At 53.3% G+C, this 19,226-nt stretch overlaps 1 protein-coding gene across 2 annotated transcripts; it reads right to left on the bottom strand.

Annotated features, from left to right (window-relative positions):
• Nucleotides 1-1,414: 1,414 nt before the first annotated feature.
• Nucleotides 1,415-13,532, bottom strand: CCN5 (cellular communication network factor 5). Of its 2 annotated transcripts, none has more exons than XM_036419373.2 (5): nt 13,226-13,532; nt 12,933-13,025; nt 8,821-9,037; nt 4,586-4,840; nt 1,415-2,356 (listed from the first exon to the last, which is right to left on the bottom strand). In XM_036419373.2, the coding sequence occupies exons 2-5, from the start codon at nt 12,990-12,992 to the stop codon at nt 2,124-2,126; spliced, it is 765 nt and encodes a 254-aa protein (XP_036275266.1). In that variant the 5' UTR covers nt 12,993-13,025; nt 13,226-13,532; the 3' UTR covers nt 1,415-2,123. The 2 variants fall into 2 exon arrangements, with proteins under 2 accessions (XP_036275266.1, XP_036275267.1); XM_036419374.2 differs by having other exon boundaries at nt 12,933-13,047; nt 13,226-13,531.
• Nucleotides 13,533-19,226: the final 5,694 nt, after the last annotated feature.

Below are 19,226 nucleotides of genomic sequence, written 5' to 3'. Positions count from 1 at the left end.
GCTGTGAGTTCCAGTGGGGTAGCCCAATTTCCACCTGGGTCCTTCACTCCTCATCATCACCTCCTCCTCCTCCTCCTCTCCACAGACAAGATTCTCGGCCCTTGCTTAAACTTCTCTCTCTGACTTGGCAAGAACCATGGTGGGGACCATGGAGGCGGGGTGGTGACAGCTTATATGTAAGGCAAACACAGAGGAATGACCTAATATGTACAGAGCCCCTGTGTGACAGCATTGCTGTGATCCTGTAGGGCGGGCTCTCTTACTTATGCCCGTTTTACAGATGGGAAACTAAAAGCACCAAGAAGTCAAGCCAAGATAATAATAACTAAGATTTTTATTTCAATCACATAATATTCTATGCCCTGGCTGGGGTGGCTCAGTTGGCAGAGCATCATCCGTGCACCAAAAGGTTGCTGGTTGATTTTATTTTTTTTAAATATATATTTTATTGATTTTTCACAGAGAGGAAGGGAGAGGGATAGATAGCTAGAAATATCAATGAGAGAGAATCATCGACCAGCTGCCTCCTGCATACCCCCTACTGGGGGTGTGCCTGCAACCAATGTACATGCCCTTGACCGGAATCGAACCTGGGACCTTTTAGTCCGCAACCGGATGCTCTATCCACTGAGCCAAATCGGTTTCGGCAGGTTGCTGGTTTGATTACAGGCCAGGACACAAGCCCAGAATGTGGGTTTGATCCCCAGTGGGAGGAGTTGGTATCTGAGTGGGCGGGTCATTTGTTCTCTTGTGGGCTGGACTCACCTCTGCTCTGAAGCCCTCCCCGCCCTCCCCTGCTCTGTGTTGTGTCTTGGGCCTTGTATTCTCAGGTTCCCTCCCCTTCCACTTTCCAGTGGGTTGACCAATGGGAGGCCCCACCGGAAACTGGGGGACAGGAGAGAGCAGAAGCCGGTCTACCCCCATCTCCGTCTGCTCTTTGTAAGGTCTACACGGTCGCATCTGCTCAGAGGCTCCCACACCAGGCAGACAGCCCACTGTGGTTCCATCTTCTGCCAGCTGGTCCTGGCTTCTGGGCTCTGCCCTCCCTCCGCCCCAGAGCTGGTACTGAGCAAAAGAAGCCATTAAAGACATACCTACTGTGCGATTCTATTTATGTGAAGTTCAAGAACAGGCAACACTCATCTGTGGTGACAGGAATCAGTCAGCCTCCAGGAAGCGAGCGGAGGGGTGAACAGGAAGGGGCAGGAAGTGGTGGGAGTGGTTTCTGCCTGGATTGAGGTGCGTGTCACACGGGTGTGTGCATGATAAAGACTCGCTCAATCCTACACGTGAGGCCTGTGAGTCTGACTGTGTGTTTTCTAATTTCCTCGCTGAATCCTGCGAGCAAACACAGTAGGCCCAGAGGAGGATATAAACGTATAGGTAAGGTTTTTCACACGACCAGACATGAGACTTCGGACAGAGCTTCACACGTGGGTCGGTTTATTTCAGATCGTGTTCCCCAGTCCCCGGAGGACACGCTCCCCTGCTCTGCTCGAGTCCAAAACATTGCAAAGCGCGGGTCTGTGCGAAGTGCCTAGCTCGGTGCCGTGTGCGGGGGCTCAGCGCGGGGGGATGCTCTCCGATGCAAGCTGAGTCAGGGAGCGCTTGTGGGCCTGTTCTCTGGCTTGTTTAAGAAATGATTTCATGGTGCGATTTTCACAAAGCGTTCGGCCCCTGAATTCTGCCCGGGATGCGGAAGGCTTTCTGACAGCGCCAGGCACCCAGCGTCCTGCACTGGCACAGGGTCAGGAGGTGTTTGCATGCCCACAGGAGAGGATGCGGGAGACGCAGGAGACCTGTGCCCCTCGCCACCACACCCCGGGAAAATGGCCAGCGCAGCCCAGTACCTGCCTGAGCCCATGGTTAAGCAGAGACGGCTGCCCCATCTCCTGACAAGCTAGCCCACGTGCATCTTGGGTAAAGGCTGTATGCAGGCTGGGAATGGACCAGAAGACCCTAGAAACTGGTCAGCCGCCCCCACCCCTCGCCCCCTGCCCCTGACTGGGAGTTAGAGGGAACAGGACTAAGGCATGCATCCCCCATCTATGTCCTCCAGGGCCTGGATGGAGCACCCGCGGTGGGTGGTTGCCTGTAGCTGAGACTGCCCGTTGGGCCCGGCGCTAAAAGGCCCCGAGGAGGGGGCTGTGGCCCCTGGCGGGCGGGCAGGGCCCAGACAGACACAGGCGGCGCTGCGTCTCCAGCCTGCAGAAGCGGTTCAGGTTGGACACCCGGGTGGTCACGCCGAGCCCGCAGGTGGTGGAGCAGGGGCTCCAGGCCGTGCTCCATTCTGGGCAGGGGAACCCCGGTGGTGGTGGCGGCGGCGGGGGAGCCACAAGGCCGGGAGCCTGGAGTCCTGGGGGGAGAAGGAAGGGTCAGCTCTGGGTCAGGACTTGGCAGCCAAATCGACGCTCTGGGCTGTGGTGCAATCCGGGCCATGTTGCTTCACCTCTCTGGAGCTCAGTTCCTTCCTGTGTCAACTTCCTAATCGCAGTATCGAATGGAGCAGGTGAAGTACTCAGCGGAGTGCTGGTACTTGAACCTGTGTGAATTCTCTCACCTCTGTTAGGTCTGAATAAAATAACGGAGGAGGCGAAGCACTTTGCATAGTGCCTGGCACCTGTAAACACCTCATACAGGGTGGTTATCAGGTTACTGGTGGTGCTGACCATGGCCCTCCCCCAGGAACCAGTGGGCTCCCCATTTTACACGGCGGTGACAGCCTGTGTGAGGCAACAGGGATGTAGTGACCCCAAGGCCGTGCCCGGAACACCATGGCGGGGTCACCGGGTGTGGGTCTCCCTCCTCCCGTTTGATTCTTCTCTGCTGATATTCCGGTGTCCTTCCTTCTGGCCCTGTCTACAAGTGGTCCATATCCAGGGGCAACAGTGTCCTCCAGGGGTCACCTGGCCATGTCTGGGGATGTGTGTGGTTGCCACCATTGAGGGAGGTTGCTTTGGGGTCCAGGGGCAGACAGGGATGTTGCTAAACTTCCTGCCAGGCGCATGGAAGCCCCTCACCGGGGAGCCACTCGGCCATGGTGCCACGGTGGAGAAACCGTTTGGTATGTGCACATGTGTGCAGCATGTATGTCGTGTGCATGTACCTATACTCACAGACAGACACATATGCTTGCACATAATGGAGAGAGATCGCACACATGGCGTCCCATCCTGCTTTTATACGGGAGTTCTGTGGATTTGAACGGCTGTGTCACGTTCCGCCGGGATGACAGCTGCCCCCAGGGGAGTGCCGGGTGCGAGGCCCTGAACTGACTGCTTTCACCGGTGTGAACTCCTCGGTCCTCGCAGCAGCTCTGTGAGGTGGACGCTTACTTCACAGCTGGGGACCCGAGGCACAGAGAGGTTCAGCAGCTTCCTCAGAGTCACGCAGCTCAGCAGTGGCCTCGCTGCCTTAGAACCTGGGCCGGCTTCATGCTCAGCCCCCACGCCCCCTGCTCCCCGGCGGCTGCATCGCCTGGGGGTCAGTGCTGTCTTTTCAGTTTCCTTTTTTTTTTTTAATATCACATTCACATCATACTAATTTTTACAAATCCACACATATCAACAACAAAGCCTCTAAAACTAAAGAATTTATAGCAGAAGGTAACTTCTTTTCTCCGCCCTGCCCACCCCTAGGCCCATGTCCAGCGCAACCATGCTGCTATGTTTAGCTTGGATTGTTTCTGTTGACAAGCCCACCAGTATTATATTAGTGTTATATGTTATAGGATATTTGTCTGTTATATAAATATATTATTAACATGTATCAATTAGGTATAAAAAAAATCCTATGTAATAAAGAGGTAATATGCAAATTGACCATCACACCCACACACAAGATGGCTGCCTCCATGTGGACACAGATGGCCGGCAAGGGAGGGCAGTTGTGGGTGATCAGGCCTACAGGGGAAGGCAGTTATGGGTGACCGGGCTGGCAAGGGAAGGCAATTGGGGGTGGGGGTTGGGGGGGTGGGAGAGGGACCAGGCCAGCAGGAAAGGATAGTTAGAGGAGAATAGGCCAGCAGGGGAGGGCAGTTGGGGGCAATCAGGTTGGCAGGGAAGCAGTTAGGCATCAATCAGGTTGGCAGGGGAGTGGTTAGGGGGTGATCAGCTGGCAAGCAGAAGCAGTTAGGGGCAATCAGGCAGGCAGGCAGGTAAGCAGTTGGGAGCCAGCAGTCCTGGACTGTAAGAGGGATGTCTCAGATTGGAGAGGGTGCAGGCTGGGCTGAGGGACACACACACACACATACCCCGTGCACAAATTTCATGCACCGGGCCTGTAGTATATATTATAATAGTATACTTTGCTATGAAATGTGAGAATTTGGTTCAAGTATTCCAACCCTCCTTTTCCTTCTCCACACTGCCACAATTTGGACTTATTTATTTATGATTTAAAATGACACACTCACTGTTTCTTGTTTAGTCAGTTTTAAAGAGGTCTCTGTGCCTCTCCACTCTGCTTTCCTATGTCTCCTCAGCCAGCGCCCCTGCCCCCGCCCCGCCTCTGCCTCTAAAACCTTCCCTCTGATTGCAGGCATCTGCCCCTCAGAGGCCCGCCCTCCGGGCAGCCCCGCACTTACCTTGGGCCAGGAGGGGCTGGTCCCCCAGCGCCCCGGCCTGGTCGCACACCCACTCCGGGCAGCACTGGCCCGGCACCTCCACCCGCCGGGGGTGCGGGCAGTCCCAGCTGGGCAGCCGGACGTCCTCACTGCACAGGGGCACGCAGGTGAAGCCGCCGTCCTCGCAGCGGCAGTGGACCCTGCAGTGCGGCTGGAAGGTCTCCCCGTCCCGGAACCAGCGGCCGTTCACCTCGCAGCCCCCGTCGTCCTCTCCCCCTGCGGAGGAGAGAGAGGGCCCCGTCGGTGACCCGCACCTGCCCCGGACAAGGCTGGGCCGGCCACTTCCTCCACTGGCTCTGTCCCACTGGGGGGCTGTGCCCTCGGGGCATCCGAGCACTGCCAGGGGGCTGCAGCCCTGCCACATGCACCCCTCCCATGGCCGGCTGCCCTGGCACCTGCAGGAAGTCAGCGTGACCTCCTACGGGGTTGGCGAGAGGATCTGCCTGGTCTGAGCCCCTTTATTAGCTGTGGACCTTGGCCAAGTGATTTCCCTTCTTCTTGCCTCAGTTTCCTCTCCTGCAAAATGGGTTACTTGCAGGGGTGGGAAAAAGTAGGTTTACAGTTGTAATGTAAGCAAAAACAATAATTAATAAATAATGACACAAGCCAAAACTGGTTTGGCTCAGTAGATAGAGCGTCGGCCTGTGGACTGAAAGGTCCCAGGTTCGATTCCGGTCAAGGGCATGCACCTTGGTTGCAGGCACATCCCCAGTGGAGGGTGTGCAGGAGGCAGCTGATGGATGTTTCTCTCTCATAGATGTTTCTAACTCTCTATCCCTCTCCCTTCCTCTCTGTAAAAATAAATAAATAAATAAATAAATAAATAAATAAATAAATAAATTAAAAAAATAATGACACAAGAATAAACTCTGTTTCACATACAACTGTAAACCTACTTGTGCCCACCCTGTATCTCACAGGGTCGTGGTATAGACTAAACAGCTTGATGTATGTAATGACTACACCCGAAGGGAGACGTCTGCTCTGTTGTAGTTATCAGCTTAATTGTGATAGATCACTAATGGGTAACCGGGATGTGCACGCTGAGAGTTCAGGCAGCAAGCGTCCATTGTCCGTCTGCCTGCGCAGTCATCACTGTCAGGTCAGGGCTGGCTGTGTGACTTCAGGCGAGCCACTGCACTTCTCTGAGCCACCTGAACAGGAGCGATGATGAGAACAGCAACCTCCCCCTTCAGTTACATGAGATAATTGGTGCATGGCATGTAGCAGAGGGCCAGGCATATAGCAGGTGCTCAGGAAACACTCTTCGAATGAAGCCCTCAAGTCATGGGCATCCATACCACCTCCTCTGCTGGACACGGCCTCCTGAAGGCTGGGCCTGAGAGTGTCCATCCTGGCATTCCCCGTGCCGGCTCCCAGCATGAATGGGACACTCCGCCTCCTTTGAATGGATGCCTGGCACCGGGCCCAGCATGTAAGAGACACTGATAACGTAGTTCTGACTCCTTATAATTCCTGAGACGTATATTGCGCCCTGTCTGTGTGCCAACCGCTGTGCTCCTAGACAGGACTGAGACTCAGTCCTTGCCTGGGGAGACTCGGGGGCCAGTAGGGGAGACAGATGTGAAGGTCATCATCTCCAAGATATACAATCAACTGCCCTGGAGAGGTGCGCAAGCCGCGGGGGGAGGGCAAAGGAAGGAACCATCGGGAAACTTCCTCGAGACATGGTGGCAGTTCAGTGGGGGCTGGGAAGGGAAGCAGGTTTTCCTAGGTCTTCAGAGAAAAACCTCAAACAGTCCGTACACGTGCAGGAAGTTGGGAACCATATAGGCTTGGGTTCAAACCCCAGATCCCCACTTGCAAGCTGAAGGCAAGTATTGCACCTCTCTGAGCCGTGGCACCGGGCCACGGGAGGATTGAATGAGCCAGCCACCTCAAAGCCTTTTGCCCCAAGCTCAGGACATAGCAGCTGCTCAATAAATACGTTTCTTCCTCGGGGGGAGCAGGACTTGTGTCAGTGCTCCCTCCTTCCTCCTTCCAGGCCACAGCCCTTTCGCTTCAATCCCAACCTTTTGGCCTGGACCCTGTGGCCACTGGTTTCCTAAAAACTGCAGCAGGAGCCAGGGGTATACCTTAATCCCTCTCCCCAGCCTGGCCGAGCCTGGCCTCCCGGCCCTGGTGCCACAGCCCCTGGCCTCTTGGTTGCTGAGATAAGCTGTAAACAGAGGGACTGTTTAGGAAAGTCAGCTGGAGGGGCGATAATTTTAGCAAGGTTTCCTGGCCCCTCTCCTGGGTCGTCAGCTCAGAGCGGGCTGTGGGAGGGTTGGGGGACTGACGCCTGGGCAGCCACTCCCCAGCCTGGTGCACTCAGGCATGGTCCCAACAGCACTAGGTACCCCCACTGAGCTGCAGAAGCTGCACTTGGGGGTATGGGAAGCCAGGGGCTTGGTGTCCCCCAAGAACTAGTTCTGCCCCTGTGACATCTTAGCTGGCTCTGGCCCACCCTGTGGGGTTCACCAGCTCCCAGCTTCCAAATTCAGTTCATATTAAACATGAGCATCCACCATGTTGTCAGATTGGGTCTGGGAGTTGCAGGAAGGAACAAGGACCAAGTAAATCCTTGGCCTCCAGATGTTTGAGTCTGAACCAAGATGGAAAAGAGAAAGAAAAGGCCCCTGAATGAAGTTATTGGCAATAGCAGCCACTAGGTACCAAGCATATGTTGAGCGTCAAGCAGTAGAGCAATGGAAACAAAGTTGTGGAGCCAGCATCCTGGGTTCAAATCCCAGCTCAGCCTCTTAGGAGCTATGTTACTCTGGGCAAGTTGCTTCACCCCTCTGTGCCTCCTTTTTCCATTTATACAATAAGGATAGCATCTGCACCTACATCGTATGGCTGCCAGAAGATCAAATGAGGTGATGTTTGTGAACCCCCTAGTGGCTGGCACACACTACGTGCTATGCAATACATAAACTCCGACAAGCGCCATGCTAACTAAACATCAGCCTTATGGGCTAGGCTGCTTGTCTCCTTTCTTTAGGCACTTTTTAGATTAGCAATCATCTATGAGTTTATCTACAAATCACCCCTTTCTTATTGTTATACTCCTCTGATCCAATAAAGTAACAAGGATTTACTAAGGATAACTTTCTGTCTCCAAGTGTTGTTTTGCTTGTTAGCAGGGTTTTTCCTATAGATGGACTCATGGGCGCCTCTCTCTCTCTTGTTCTTATTTTTATGGAAATGTGACATGCACATAGGTGAAAGAGATCCATTTTCTACAAGGCTTATTAGAGCAAGGGGGCTGGGGGGAGAATGAGGGAAAAAAGGAAGAAAGGAAGGAAAGAAGGAAGGAAGAAAGGAAGGAAGGAAGGAAGGAAGGAAGGAAGGAAGGAAGGAACGAACGAACAGTTCCTTGTTTCTTTCTATTTCTCTAAAGCAGCGAGTTCTCAGCTGGAAATGATTTTCTCCTGGGGGACATTCAGCAATGTCTGAAGACAGGTTGTCATAACTTGGGGGTGAGGGTGCCACTGGCATCTAGTGGCAGAGACCTGGGACACTGCCGAATGTCCTACCAAGCACAGGACAGCCCCACAGCAAGAATAATCTGGTCCCAAATGTCTGTAGCAAGGAGCTGCGAACCCCATCTAAAGCATCAGGGGCCCGGAAGAGTGTGGAAGGTAGAAGATCAGGGCCACTGCCAAATGCAAACTCTGGGCTCCGGATCCCGGAGGAAGAGAGACAGACGTTGCTTTCGAGGCTGTTGGAACAGATCCCAAGCTGTGCGAAATTAAGCATGTCCGTTACTATCGACGAACCTCAGTTACCTCATCTATAAAACGGGTCTGACAGTACTTACCTCACAGGATTATTGTAATTTATGTAGTACGTGCTTAGCAAAGTGCCTGACATATATTATGCCCTAAATAAGGGGTTGTTGCACTTTTATTTTCCCAAAAGTATTTGAGGATCCTGAGGAGGGGATGATGCCTTCTGGTTAGAAGAATATTGGAGCGCTTCTCAGAGGAGGTCACGGCTATGGTTTAGGCAGGTAGGAGTGGAGGAAGGCTGTTCAGGTGTTTGCATGGTCATAGTAAATGCAAGAGCATGATGGGTCTGAAGTGAAGGTAAAAGGTAGAGAGAGAAAGCCTTCCCTTGACCGAGGACACATGGCCTTGACCCCCCTCCTCCCCTCCAACCACACCCTCCATCGGTTCCGCAAACCTGCTTACAGAGGCACACGGCCCCGTGGCCTCCGGGGCCCGCCCCGAGCTGGCACGCCAGGCCCTGGCTGGAGTCACAGACGTGGAGGTGGTCGCAGGGCTCCCCGAGCCTCCGTGCACACACCCGGCAGCAGTTGCAGCCGTCCAGCACCAGGGGCACCCCCAGTGGGCATCGGGGTGGCGGCCAGGGGCAGGCACACGGTGTTGGGCACAGCTGGGCACACACCTGCAGAGACAGAAACCCCACTCAGCCGTGGTCGTCCAAGGTGGGCAGTGAGGCCCTCGCAATTGACTACCTCTCTGCCAGGCGGGGCCCTGTGGGGTCCACACGTTGGCCCCAGAATCACACAGACCTGCTCTTGAACCCTGGCCCTCCCATGGTACTCATTGCGGTCATGAGCATGGACTCTGGACTAGAGTTCTAGTCCCAGCTCTGCCCCTTATTAGTTGAACGAACTTAAGCAAGTTACTTAAGCTCTCTGAGCCTTAGTGTCCTCATCTGTAAAAAAGGGGGGAACAGCCAAAACTGGTTTGGCTCAGTGGATAGAGCATCGTCCTGGGGACTGACAGGTCCCAGGTTTGATTCCGGTCAAGGGCATGTACCTTGGTTGCAGGCACATCCCCAGTAGGGAGTGTGTGGAAGGCAGCTGATCGATGTTTCTCTCATCAATGTTTCTAACTCTTTATCCCTCTCCCTTCCTTCAATAAAATATATATTAATATAAAAAAAAAAAAAGTAGGGAGTGGAACAGCAGTATCTAACCCAGAGGCTGCTCTGAGGAGTACATGGAATGATACATGTTAAACCCTTAGCTCAGGTCTGGAGTGCAGCAGAGGCTCCATGCATGTAGCTGATGCTCCTCATTGGAATTACAATAAAGGGCGCAGACTCCGCCCGCTATGAATACAGAAAGGCAGAAGCAGCAAGATGAGGGATTGCAACCACGGGTCCTATAACTTCCAGCAGGTGGACCTTAGGTACTTATCTCGAGAGTTGAATGACTCCAATAGTCTCATGGAAGTTTTTTTTTTTTTTTTTTTTTTTTTTTTTTTTTTATCTTTAGAACAATTCCAATTATGCTCCCGGACAAGCATCAAATCAACTAGGAAACTTGGTAAATCACTGACCCCGAGGCCTCCTCTGGCACTTACCAAGCCAGAGCTTCTGGAAGCAGGGCCCTAGGTCTGAGTTTTAACAGGGGCTTCTGATGCCCAGCAAGTCCTTGGCACCCCTGCTCCTGTCTCTCCCCTCCCCCCTGCCATGCCCAGATGGGGCACCTGAGCATCAGAGAAGGGAAGGGCCTTGTCAGAAGTCACAGTGTGTTAGCTGCAGAGCTGGGCTTTTGCTTCCGCACTGAGGCCCAGGACCCAGGGAGGGGGTGGATCTGTCCTGTAATACTGGAATAGGGGGAAGTCTGAGCCAGGGACCCTGGGGCAGGGTCAAGGTATCAACTCAAATGTCCTAACTGCCCCTCCCTCCCCACTCAGGACAGGGAAACACCCAAACCACGTGCTGCGGGCTCCCTGTGTGTCCAGTTGAAGGTGGGGAGCAGGAGGTAGGCGTAATGCAAGATATTCCCATCTCTGGAGGACTGATCTTTAGTAGGATCCTCGGGCCCTGGAGGTTTATGGAGTGGATAGAAGACTTGCCGTTCAGGAAGATGAAATCAATGCCCTCATAGTAGGGGTGTCGAACTCAATCAGAGAAGGGGCCAAAATCTAAAATCCAGCCTAAATCGCGGGCCGAATGGTTTACTGAACAGTCATAAACTGTCATTGTGATGGAAACGTAGCAGAGTGCAGTGATGACAGCGCGGTGCGGGCCACATTGCAAGGCCTGGCGGGACGGATTTGGCCCGCGGGCCTTGTGTTTGACACATGTGCCTCATAGCTTCTATGTGGCCCCAAAGCAGGCCATGACCCATTTACTCTGGTGCCCACTTGTCCCATCCCTAGCTGAGACACATGCTTTCAGTGGCTTGCAGTTCCCACCCTGGCCATGAGGGGGTGCCCCACACAGGCCCCCCCAGCTTCTGGCTCTGTTAACGAGGGCTCTGTTAACGGGTGCAGGCGTGCAGCTGTGTGCCTGCAGCTGCCTGAGGAAAGTGGGGAACCCTGCCCAGCACCGGCTCTCGGGTCCCTCCCACCTGGAAGCAGTCCTGCTTTGCACCTGGCTTCCCATTTGGGGCTCTTTCTACCCCGTAAGCTTGGCAGGGGCTGGACTATAGGTCGCGATACCCAGGAGAGGCTACTGATGTTGTCAGTGATTATGGCAAGTACTTACCCTGGGCGAAGCCCTTTCACGCACTAATCTAACCCTCCCGTGAGAGGCAGCCCTTTTCCAAGACGGGGAAGCTAAAGCCCAAGGCAAAGTAGAGACATCGCCTGTAAGAGGCAGAGCCAGGATTGGAACCCAGGTCCCTGGGAATCCAAGGCCCAGGCTCTTAACGGCCACGCTCCCCCCTTGTTCTCTGGGGCTCTGATGCCAGGTTAGCCCCTGCCTCAGTTTACCCATTTCTTCAAGGGGAATAATGACAAGGCAGGGAGGGTGCTTCCGCATGGCCCTCTCTGGTCTTCCTCTATCTTTGCACCCATCCTAACCACTTCACCCCTCTGTTCAAGTTGCCCCATTGCTCCCTGGGTTTCCCCAGCCCCTTGCTGTGCTCTCCAGGGGGCACGGCTCTGTGGGAAGAGCCCTGGACGTGGAATCTTCTGGGCAGGAGTGGAAGTCTGAGTGTTAGCTTAGGCACTGGCTTGCTGTGTGACTGAGCACTTCACGTAACTGCTCTGTGGGGAGGGGGCCGTTCCCTCCTCAGGAAAATGGGGTGGAGCCACCCACCCTGGAGGAGTGACAGGGACTGAGTGAGGTCCCGGCCAGCTCCCGGCCAGCGTGGCTCTGCTTGTTTCTAGGTCTCTGCCCCAGACCTCTGCCCAGGAGCCACCTGCCTGGAGGACAGGCACTCTCTCTGAGGATTGTGGTGGCTTTTCACGTCCGTGATGACAAAGCCCCTATGTTCTGTGTCAGATGCTGCCTGGCCCCCTGGGACCTGGGGAGAATGAAGGGGTGCACAGCAAGTCGGGGGCGGCTTAATGTTGGTCTTTCCTTTCATCCTGGTCCCCAACCCCCAAGTCCCTGCTCCGACCACCCAGCCACCCACCCCTTCGGCAGAACCAGCCGCAGGATGGAGAGCCAGCAGGGCTCTCAGCCTTCCCCGCACCTCAGCGTGGGAGCGGGAGGGAGAAACTCCTGCCAAGCTCCTCAAAGAAGCATGAAAATACAGTGAGATCGTGGCTTGGGGTGGGGCCCATCCCCATGGGACTGGGCACAGCATTTGCTGAAGGGATGACAGGGCCCGGGAACTGGGGTCCAGGATGGAGGTGGACAGGTAGAAACTGAAGTCCCCAGCCCCATCCCCACACACCCAGGCCTACCTGGGCTCCGCCTACTCTATGGCGCTGTTGTTGCTTTACTGTGTGGCTTTGGGTAACTTGCTTACCCTCTCTGAGCCTTGCTTGACTGAAAACAGGCTAATAGCTCCTGATAGGGTTGTTGGGCAAGTAGACGTTCCACAAGCTCTTTGGAGAGCGTCCCAGAAGGGAAGGCATTATTTTATGGAGGTATCTCCTTGTCCCCTCTACCCAGGGTCAGGGGTCACTCACTGCCTGAGGGCCCTTGCAGAATGACCTTCCCAAGGAGGCAGACACCAGCCTCCATTAAAATCCTGGCTCGTTGTCAGGCAAAGCGGGCCATCTCCCGAGCCTCCTTTGCGGGGAGGACTCCACTGCGCTGTGGAAGGGCAGCTGGGAGTGGTGAGAATCAGAGACGTCCTTCTGAACCCTGCCGTGCTCCAGGCCCTGCGCAGGGACTTCAGGTGAATTCTCAGAAAGGATCCTCACAAAGACCTCGTGGACACTGTGCCCATTCCAGCGAGGGAGCAGCTGAGGCTCCGAGAGAAGGGACTTGCCTGTGGGCACACAGGGCTGGCCAGAGGAGCTGTCTGGGCACCCAGGAGGGAAACCTGGCTGCGCCCAGCACTGGCCCCGCAGGGCTCCTTGGCAGCGATGCCACACCTCCCCCAGCAGCGTGGAAGCCAGCAGCATTCGGGGCCGGGCCCCCTTACCTTTGAGAGGAGGCAGAGGAAGGAGAAGGGCAGGAGGCGGGTCTGTGGTGGGCCTCTCATGTCACTGTGTCCCCCACGGAGCCCGCTTTGAGCCTGGGAGGCAGGACCTGCAAGTCTTTATGTTCCGGAGGCTGTGAGGTCACTCCCAGACACACACACAAACACATGCACGCGCGCGCGCGTGCGCACACACACACACACACACACACGCACACGCACATTTACATGCACATGAGTCTTTGCATTCCTTGTTCTCTCCCCATCCTCAGCCTCCCACTGATGAGCCGATTTACCTGAAGGAGGCCACCAAGGGGGTGCCTGCCAGTGTGTGTGTGTGTGTGCGTGTGTGTGTGTGTGTGTGTGTGTGAAAGCCAGAGCCAATGTCAGCACTGAGAGCCTGTGACAGGCTGGCAGGGGCCTCTGTAGCTCCTCCCAGCCCACAAGGGCCTTCCCAAGCCTTGGCTGTAGCTGCTGCCGTCCTGTCCAGACCCCCTGCCCAACCCCGGGGGGCTGTGGATCCAGGAAGCGCTGGGCAGACACCCCCTTAGCAGAGCTGACCCAAATCCTCCAAAGCCCTGTGGCCTGCTCTGGGCGGCTGCGGAGGGCCTGCGGTTTCTGGCAGGAGGATTGGCAGCCAGCCACCCAGAGGCGGGTGTGACCCAGAGCAAAACTTCCCTGGCGGCCTGTTTGCTTTTGGCAACAAGGGGCCACCCCAGGGCCTGCTTCCCAGGCTCTGGCAGGCGGCCACGGTGGATGAGCCCACACAGGCTGGACCTATTGCGTGCCTGCGCTTGCTGGGCACTACCAGCTGATCTGGAAGAACCGAATCTGTTTCATGTAGCTCAGCCATCTCTGAGGGCCCCTCTACAGGGACTGGATACACAATACAGACTTTGGGTCAAAGCCCAGCGCAGGAGATGACGGTGAGAAAACAGGTGGAACTTCTGTGCACACTGAGGACGAAGTGAGGGTGAAGGACAGCTTTCTGAAGAAGGTGACTTTTCAGAGAGCCAAGGAAAGATGGGGTCAGACACCTGGCCAGCAAGGCTCAGTGGTTGAGCGTCGACCTACGAACCATGAGGTCAAGATTTGATTCACGTGGCCATTCAGGAAGCCCGTGGCTATCGGTGTGAAATGCCGCAGGACCACAGCCAGAACTGTCTCTTTGCTGACTGCTTGCCTGTGGTGCAGGCCCCCCAGCTGACAAGTTTGGCACCAGAGGGATGTGACAGTCCCGGGAACCCATCAATCTTTTGGCTGCTGCTACTGTCCCCCAGTAAGACCCTGGAATGAGCACAGCTGCCCTTTGCATTGGTGGAAACAAACTCAGACTCAAGTCAAAGGTTCCGGCTTCAAACCCTGGCTCCACCACTGACTTACAGCACTGGGCCTGGGAGGGACACAGGGGCACCCAGGGAGCTAAGTGCCAGGCGCTCTCACTTTCAGATGCCGACCTTGCACTTGCATGATCCTGAGAGTTAGTGCTTTCTTAAGAGTAAGATGTCCAGGGCACAGAATGAGTGCATGGTAGGAACTCAATAAATATTGGTTGAATGACTAAATAACAATTTCCTAGACTAACGTAGTCACTGAAGTACATTAGGCTATGCTTAGGTCACAGATAAACCCCCAAGTCTCAGGGGTTTAACCCAGTGGTCGGCAAACTGTGGCTCAGGAGCCATATGCGGCTCTTTGGCCCCTTGAGTGTGGCTCTTCCACAAAATACCATGTGTGGACGCGCATGTACAATTGAAACTTTGTGGCCCATGTGCAGAAGTTGGTTTTCCGCTCTCAAAAGAAATTTCAATCTGTTGATATTTGGCTCTATTGACTAATGAGTTTGCTGACCACTGGTTTAACCCAACGGAGGTTTCCTTCTGTTCACGAATGGTGCAATGAAGTTGGGCAGGTCCTCTCTGTCTTGGACCCGCGTCCCCTCTTCCCACCCGCCCCCCGCCCCCTGCAGTCTTCCCTACTCAGATGTCTGCTCCAAAGCATGCACCGCCTGGTTGCTTGTTTGAAAAGATTCAGAACCTTCATTTTAATAAGACCCCCAAGAGACTGGTATGCATATTACAGTTTGTGAATCACTGGTCTCCACCAGGGTCTTCAAGGTCACCTTGAGAGGAAGGGTGGAGAAAACACACGGGCCTTTGGCCACCTCAGACCAGAAGGGAGTTCATCCCTTAGGCTTATATTTTATTGGGCAGAAGCAGTCACATGTCCTCAACTTAACGGCAAAGAGGGCTAGAAAATGTCGTCTCTCTGTGGCACTTGGAAGAGGAACCCGAGCGAGGGACATGTGGCATATTCTTTGCCACAGGCATCTCGGGATCTGAGGCACATAGTTGAGCTTCTCTGCCTTGTTCTGTGTGGAGGTGGCCTACATGTTCTATCAGACCTGAGCCAGGCAGAGCGCGTTCAGAGCTAGGAAATGCTGGCCGAAACCGGTTTGGCTCAGTGGACAGAGCGTTGGCCTGCGGACTGAAAGGTCCTGGGTTCGATTCCGGTCAAGGGCATGTACCTTGGTTGCAGGCACATCCCCAGTGGGGGAGGGGGAGTGCGAGAAGCAGTTGATTAATGTTTCCCTCTCATCAGTGTTTCCAACTATCCCTCTGTCTTCCTCTCTGTAAAAAAAAAATAAATCAATAAAATATATTTTTTAAAAATTAGAAAATGCATCTGAAAAGTGAAACTCGTGAGACGCGCCTAGGTCAGGGCACAGCATAAAAGCCATGAGAAAGTGGATGACATTGAAAGGATGAAGTCGGTTCCAGCCACGCAGTTTGTCCTGCTCCTTGCACCTCACAGCTCGCCACGCCCTGTGATGGGTGCTGGAGAGGCCGGGCATAAGCTGCCCGGCGCTAGGGAGCTCCCAGGGGTGACACTAGGCGGGGACAGAGAAACCCAAAGCAGACCCGAACCCAAGCAGGGCTGGGAGTGAGCAGGGTCAGTGCTCCCGTGGCTGGACGTGCAGTTGAGAGGGGACACCTGTACCACACGTGGGAAGATCAAGACTCATTCAGGTGAAAACCCTAAGTCTGCCCCTCATGTGCTTGATGGCCGGCGTGAGTTTCCTCTCCTCTCTGGGCCTCACTGTCCTCCTTTGGAAATCGGGATCTGTGGCCGAGCCTGATGGGTGCCCAATACAATATCCTTCTCCCCTCCTTCCTCCACAACTGAACCCTGATGTTCTTCCGACAGCAATGCCCGCAGCTGTGCAGACACACCTCTCACATTCTTTTTTTCTTTTCTTTTTTTCAATATATATTTTTTATTGATTTCAGAGAGGAAGGGCGAATGGGAGAGAGAACATCAATGAGAGAGAATCATTGATCGGCTGCCTCCTGCACTAGGGATCAAGCATGCAACTTTTATTTTATTTTATTTTTATTTTTTAAAAACATATTTTTATTGGCTTCAGAGAGGAAAGGAAAGGGAGGGCGAGATAGAAACATCCGTGATAGGAGGGAATTACTGATGGGCTGCCTCCCGCGCGGGAATCGAGCCCACAACCCCGGCAAGTGCCCTCGGCCGGGGTGGAACCAGGGCCCTTCTGTCCGTAGGCTGGCTCTCTGTCCGTGAGCCACACTGGCCAGAGCTGGCCCTCTCTCCAGAGCAGCCTAACCCGGTGCCTCCCTCCTTGTCCTCAGCATCAAGCGGCTGCTCATGTCCCAGGCCGACAAGATGACCATGGAGGAGGTCTGGCCTGGGGAACCCCAGGGCTTAAGCCCGCAACGTTTGGTTCTATTGCTCTCCCACATTCTTCCACTGGTGCCCTGACCGAGAATCGCACGGTGACCTCCTGGTTCATAGGTCCATGCTCAAACTGAGCCACACCGGCTGGGCTGAATGGTTTTCTATTTTTGTTTTAGTTTTTAATCTTAAATCTCAACGAAATTAGGGAACTTTCTTACGTTCCTAGTTTGTTCAGGATTTTAAAAAAATCATAAATATGTAACTATCTTAGCAAGTGCTTTTTCAGTTGGTGTTTTTCCTTTGATGTCATGATGTAATGAATTATGCTGGTGGATTTTCTGACGTTGATGCATTTCTGAGATAGACCCTGATGGTGAGACAGTGTCAATATGTGAGCACTGTTCGGTTGGTTAATATTTGGTTTAATGTTTTGCCATCCTGTATTCCTAAGTAGAAACACAGGATGGGTTTATAATTTCCTTTTAGTATGTTGTCTTATCCAGGTTTTGCAACCATGATGACTCTTGTCTCATAAAATAAGCGAGGGTGGCATCATTTTTTTTTTTTTTTACTTGCTTCTATGAGATAGCCATTAACTGTTTCTTAAAAATTTAGCAGAACTCAACTATGAGAGCGTCTGGGTCTGATTTTGGGGGGTGGGAGGGCTTGACTACCATTTCAGTTTTAATAATACTGATTGACCTAGTTAAATTCTCTATTTCTTTCTGGGCCAATCTTTTGTCATTTTATAACTTTCTATATACATTTCTTCCTTTTCCCTAAGCTTTCAAATTTATAAGCATGTAACCGTTTGCAATAGTTTTAAATTGCTTTTAATCCCCGTTAATTCCATGTCCTCCTCTTTGACTCTGTATTTTATTGTATTTCATCCTTTCTCTTGTGTCCTGATCCGTTTTATGAGGAGGCTGTCTCATGTGCATTTTGTGCTAGACACAGCTTTTGGTTCTGTTGCTCTTCCACATTCTTCTTTTCCTCTTTGGTTCATTGCTTTGATCTCAGAAGATTTCCTCTCGGGAGCAGCTGAACCTCATGTTGGCCCCTACAATAAATCCCGAGTTGTCCCACATCTTCAGTGAGGTCACGCCCATCAGGAAGACTGTGGAAAGGGCCCAGGGAATGGCCATGGCTTGCCCCCAGGCTGGCCTCCTGCCCCTGAACAGGAGGCTCCCTCTCTCTCCAAGATGGCGGCCTCTGCTCTGCCCTGCCTTGGGCCATGTTGGGAGGGGCTAATGGTAGGGTGGATTGCTGCCTGCTCATCTGGCCTGCAAATATCCATCCCCCAGGCAGCCTGCAATGGCCTCTTCTTGCACACATTCCCCAGTCTGCACAGGAGCTCAGAGCTCTGCTCCTGGCCCAGAGGTCCCGGATGCCATGATGAGCTCCCCTCTCACCCCAGGACTCCTGTCTGGTTGAAGGGGTTAACACTTGGCTTCAGTCTGAACTGGCAAGGTTCCGAGTGCAGGGACCAAAGTGGACCCTGCTGAGGGAGGGTGAAATGCAGAGCTCTCAGCACACGCATGTGATCAACTCTGCACACGGCTGCACATACCAGTGTGAGCTGGAAGTTCCTGGCAATGGAGTTGTCCTCAATTTCTGGGGAAGGGGGTTGGCACAGGCGCTGTGCCAAGGGTGCAACTGGTGAGGCAGAGATGTCTCCTGGGGAGTTGGAGGAGGTCATAATGGGACATGGAAAAGGCTTCGAAATTGGCATGTGGGATTATTTGCAGGCCTGATGTGCCAAGAAAAAGGCACTGAACCTGGCATTTGTTAGGTGCCAGATACATATTTGTTACATGAATGAGTGAATGAGTGAATGTGTTGGGAGACTCAAAGTCTAATCCCAGATTTATTGCTGTACATTCTTAGACGAATTCCATGGCCTTGCTTGGCCTCAGTTTCTTCATCTTTTCTAAGGCCCCTTGGCTCTAGGAAGCTCTGCTTCCGGCCTGGAGAAATTTCTGGAGTGGCAGCTCTGATCCAGAGGGAAGCATGGGGGGAAGGCCCCCCGGGGCGCAGAGTTCCAGAATGTCAAGGCAGAGGTGGCTCCTACAGAATCTCTGATATCTGACTATCGGGTCTAGTAATAATTAATGTCGTTTTTAAACATTCGTTTAAAATCTTGCTTGGCGTTGACTTGTATTGACATAACCTTCAAACACGTGGTATCTACAGAACGTGTGAAGTGCAATTAACAAGTTTTGCTTGAAAAAGTTTGTGTTTGGTTTGTTTTTGTTGCAAAACTAGGGCTAAGAAGATGGCAGGTGAAGAGCATATTCGGCACTGCATGCTTTACGAGTTCCAATTAGGAAGAAAAGCAAGTGAGGCTGCAAAAAACATCTGTAGTGCTCTTGGTCAAGATGCAGTTAGCGCCAGAAAATGCCAGCGTTGGTTTGAGAAATTTCGCGAGGGAAATTTTTCGTTAGATGACAAGAGTGGTCGAGGCCGTGTGTCCAATTTTGATCAAGAAGCTCTTCAAGCTCTTTTGGTGCAAAATCCTCAAATTACCCAACAAGAGCTTGCGACAACTTTAAATTGTTCACAAAAAACAATTTCCAATCAATTGCGTGCACTTGG

The sequence above is a fragment of the Pipistrellus kuhlii genome, unplaced genomic scaffold, assembly GCF_014108245.1.
Source record: "Pipistrellus kuhlii isolate mPipKuh1 unplaced genomic scaffold, mPipKuh1.p scaffold_m20_p_6, whole genome shotgun sequence".
In the NCBI taxonomy this organism is placed as follows: domain Eukaryota; kingdom Metazoa; phylum Chordata; class Mammalia; order Chiroptera; family Vespertilionidae; genus Pipistrellus; species Pipistrellus kuhlii.
This window is presented reverse-complemented; position numbering and strand designations above follow the sequence as displayed.

Coding starts and splice junctions, on each gene's coding strand:
- CCN5 (XM_036419373.2), bottom strand. CDS start 12,992: ATGAGAGGCCCACCACAGACCCGCCTCCTGCCCTTCTCCTTCCTCTGC. Junction 9,038..12,932: donor TCCTCTGCCTCCTCTCAAAG/GTAAGGGGGCCC, acceptor CTGTCTCTGCAG/GTGTGTGCCCAGCTGTGCCC. Junction 2,357..4,585: donor CCAGCCCCTCCTGGCCCAAG/GTAAGTGCGGGG, acceptor TTCTCCCCCCAG/GACTCCAGGCTCCCGGCCTT.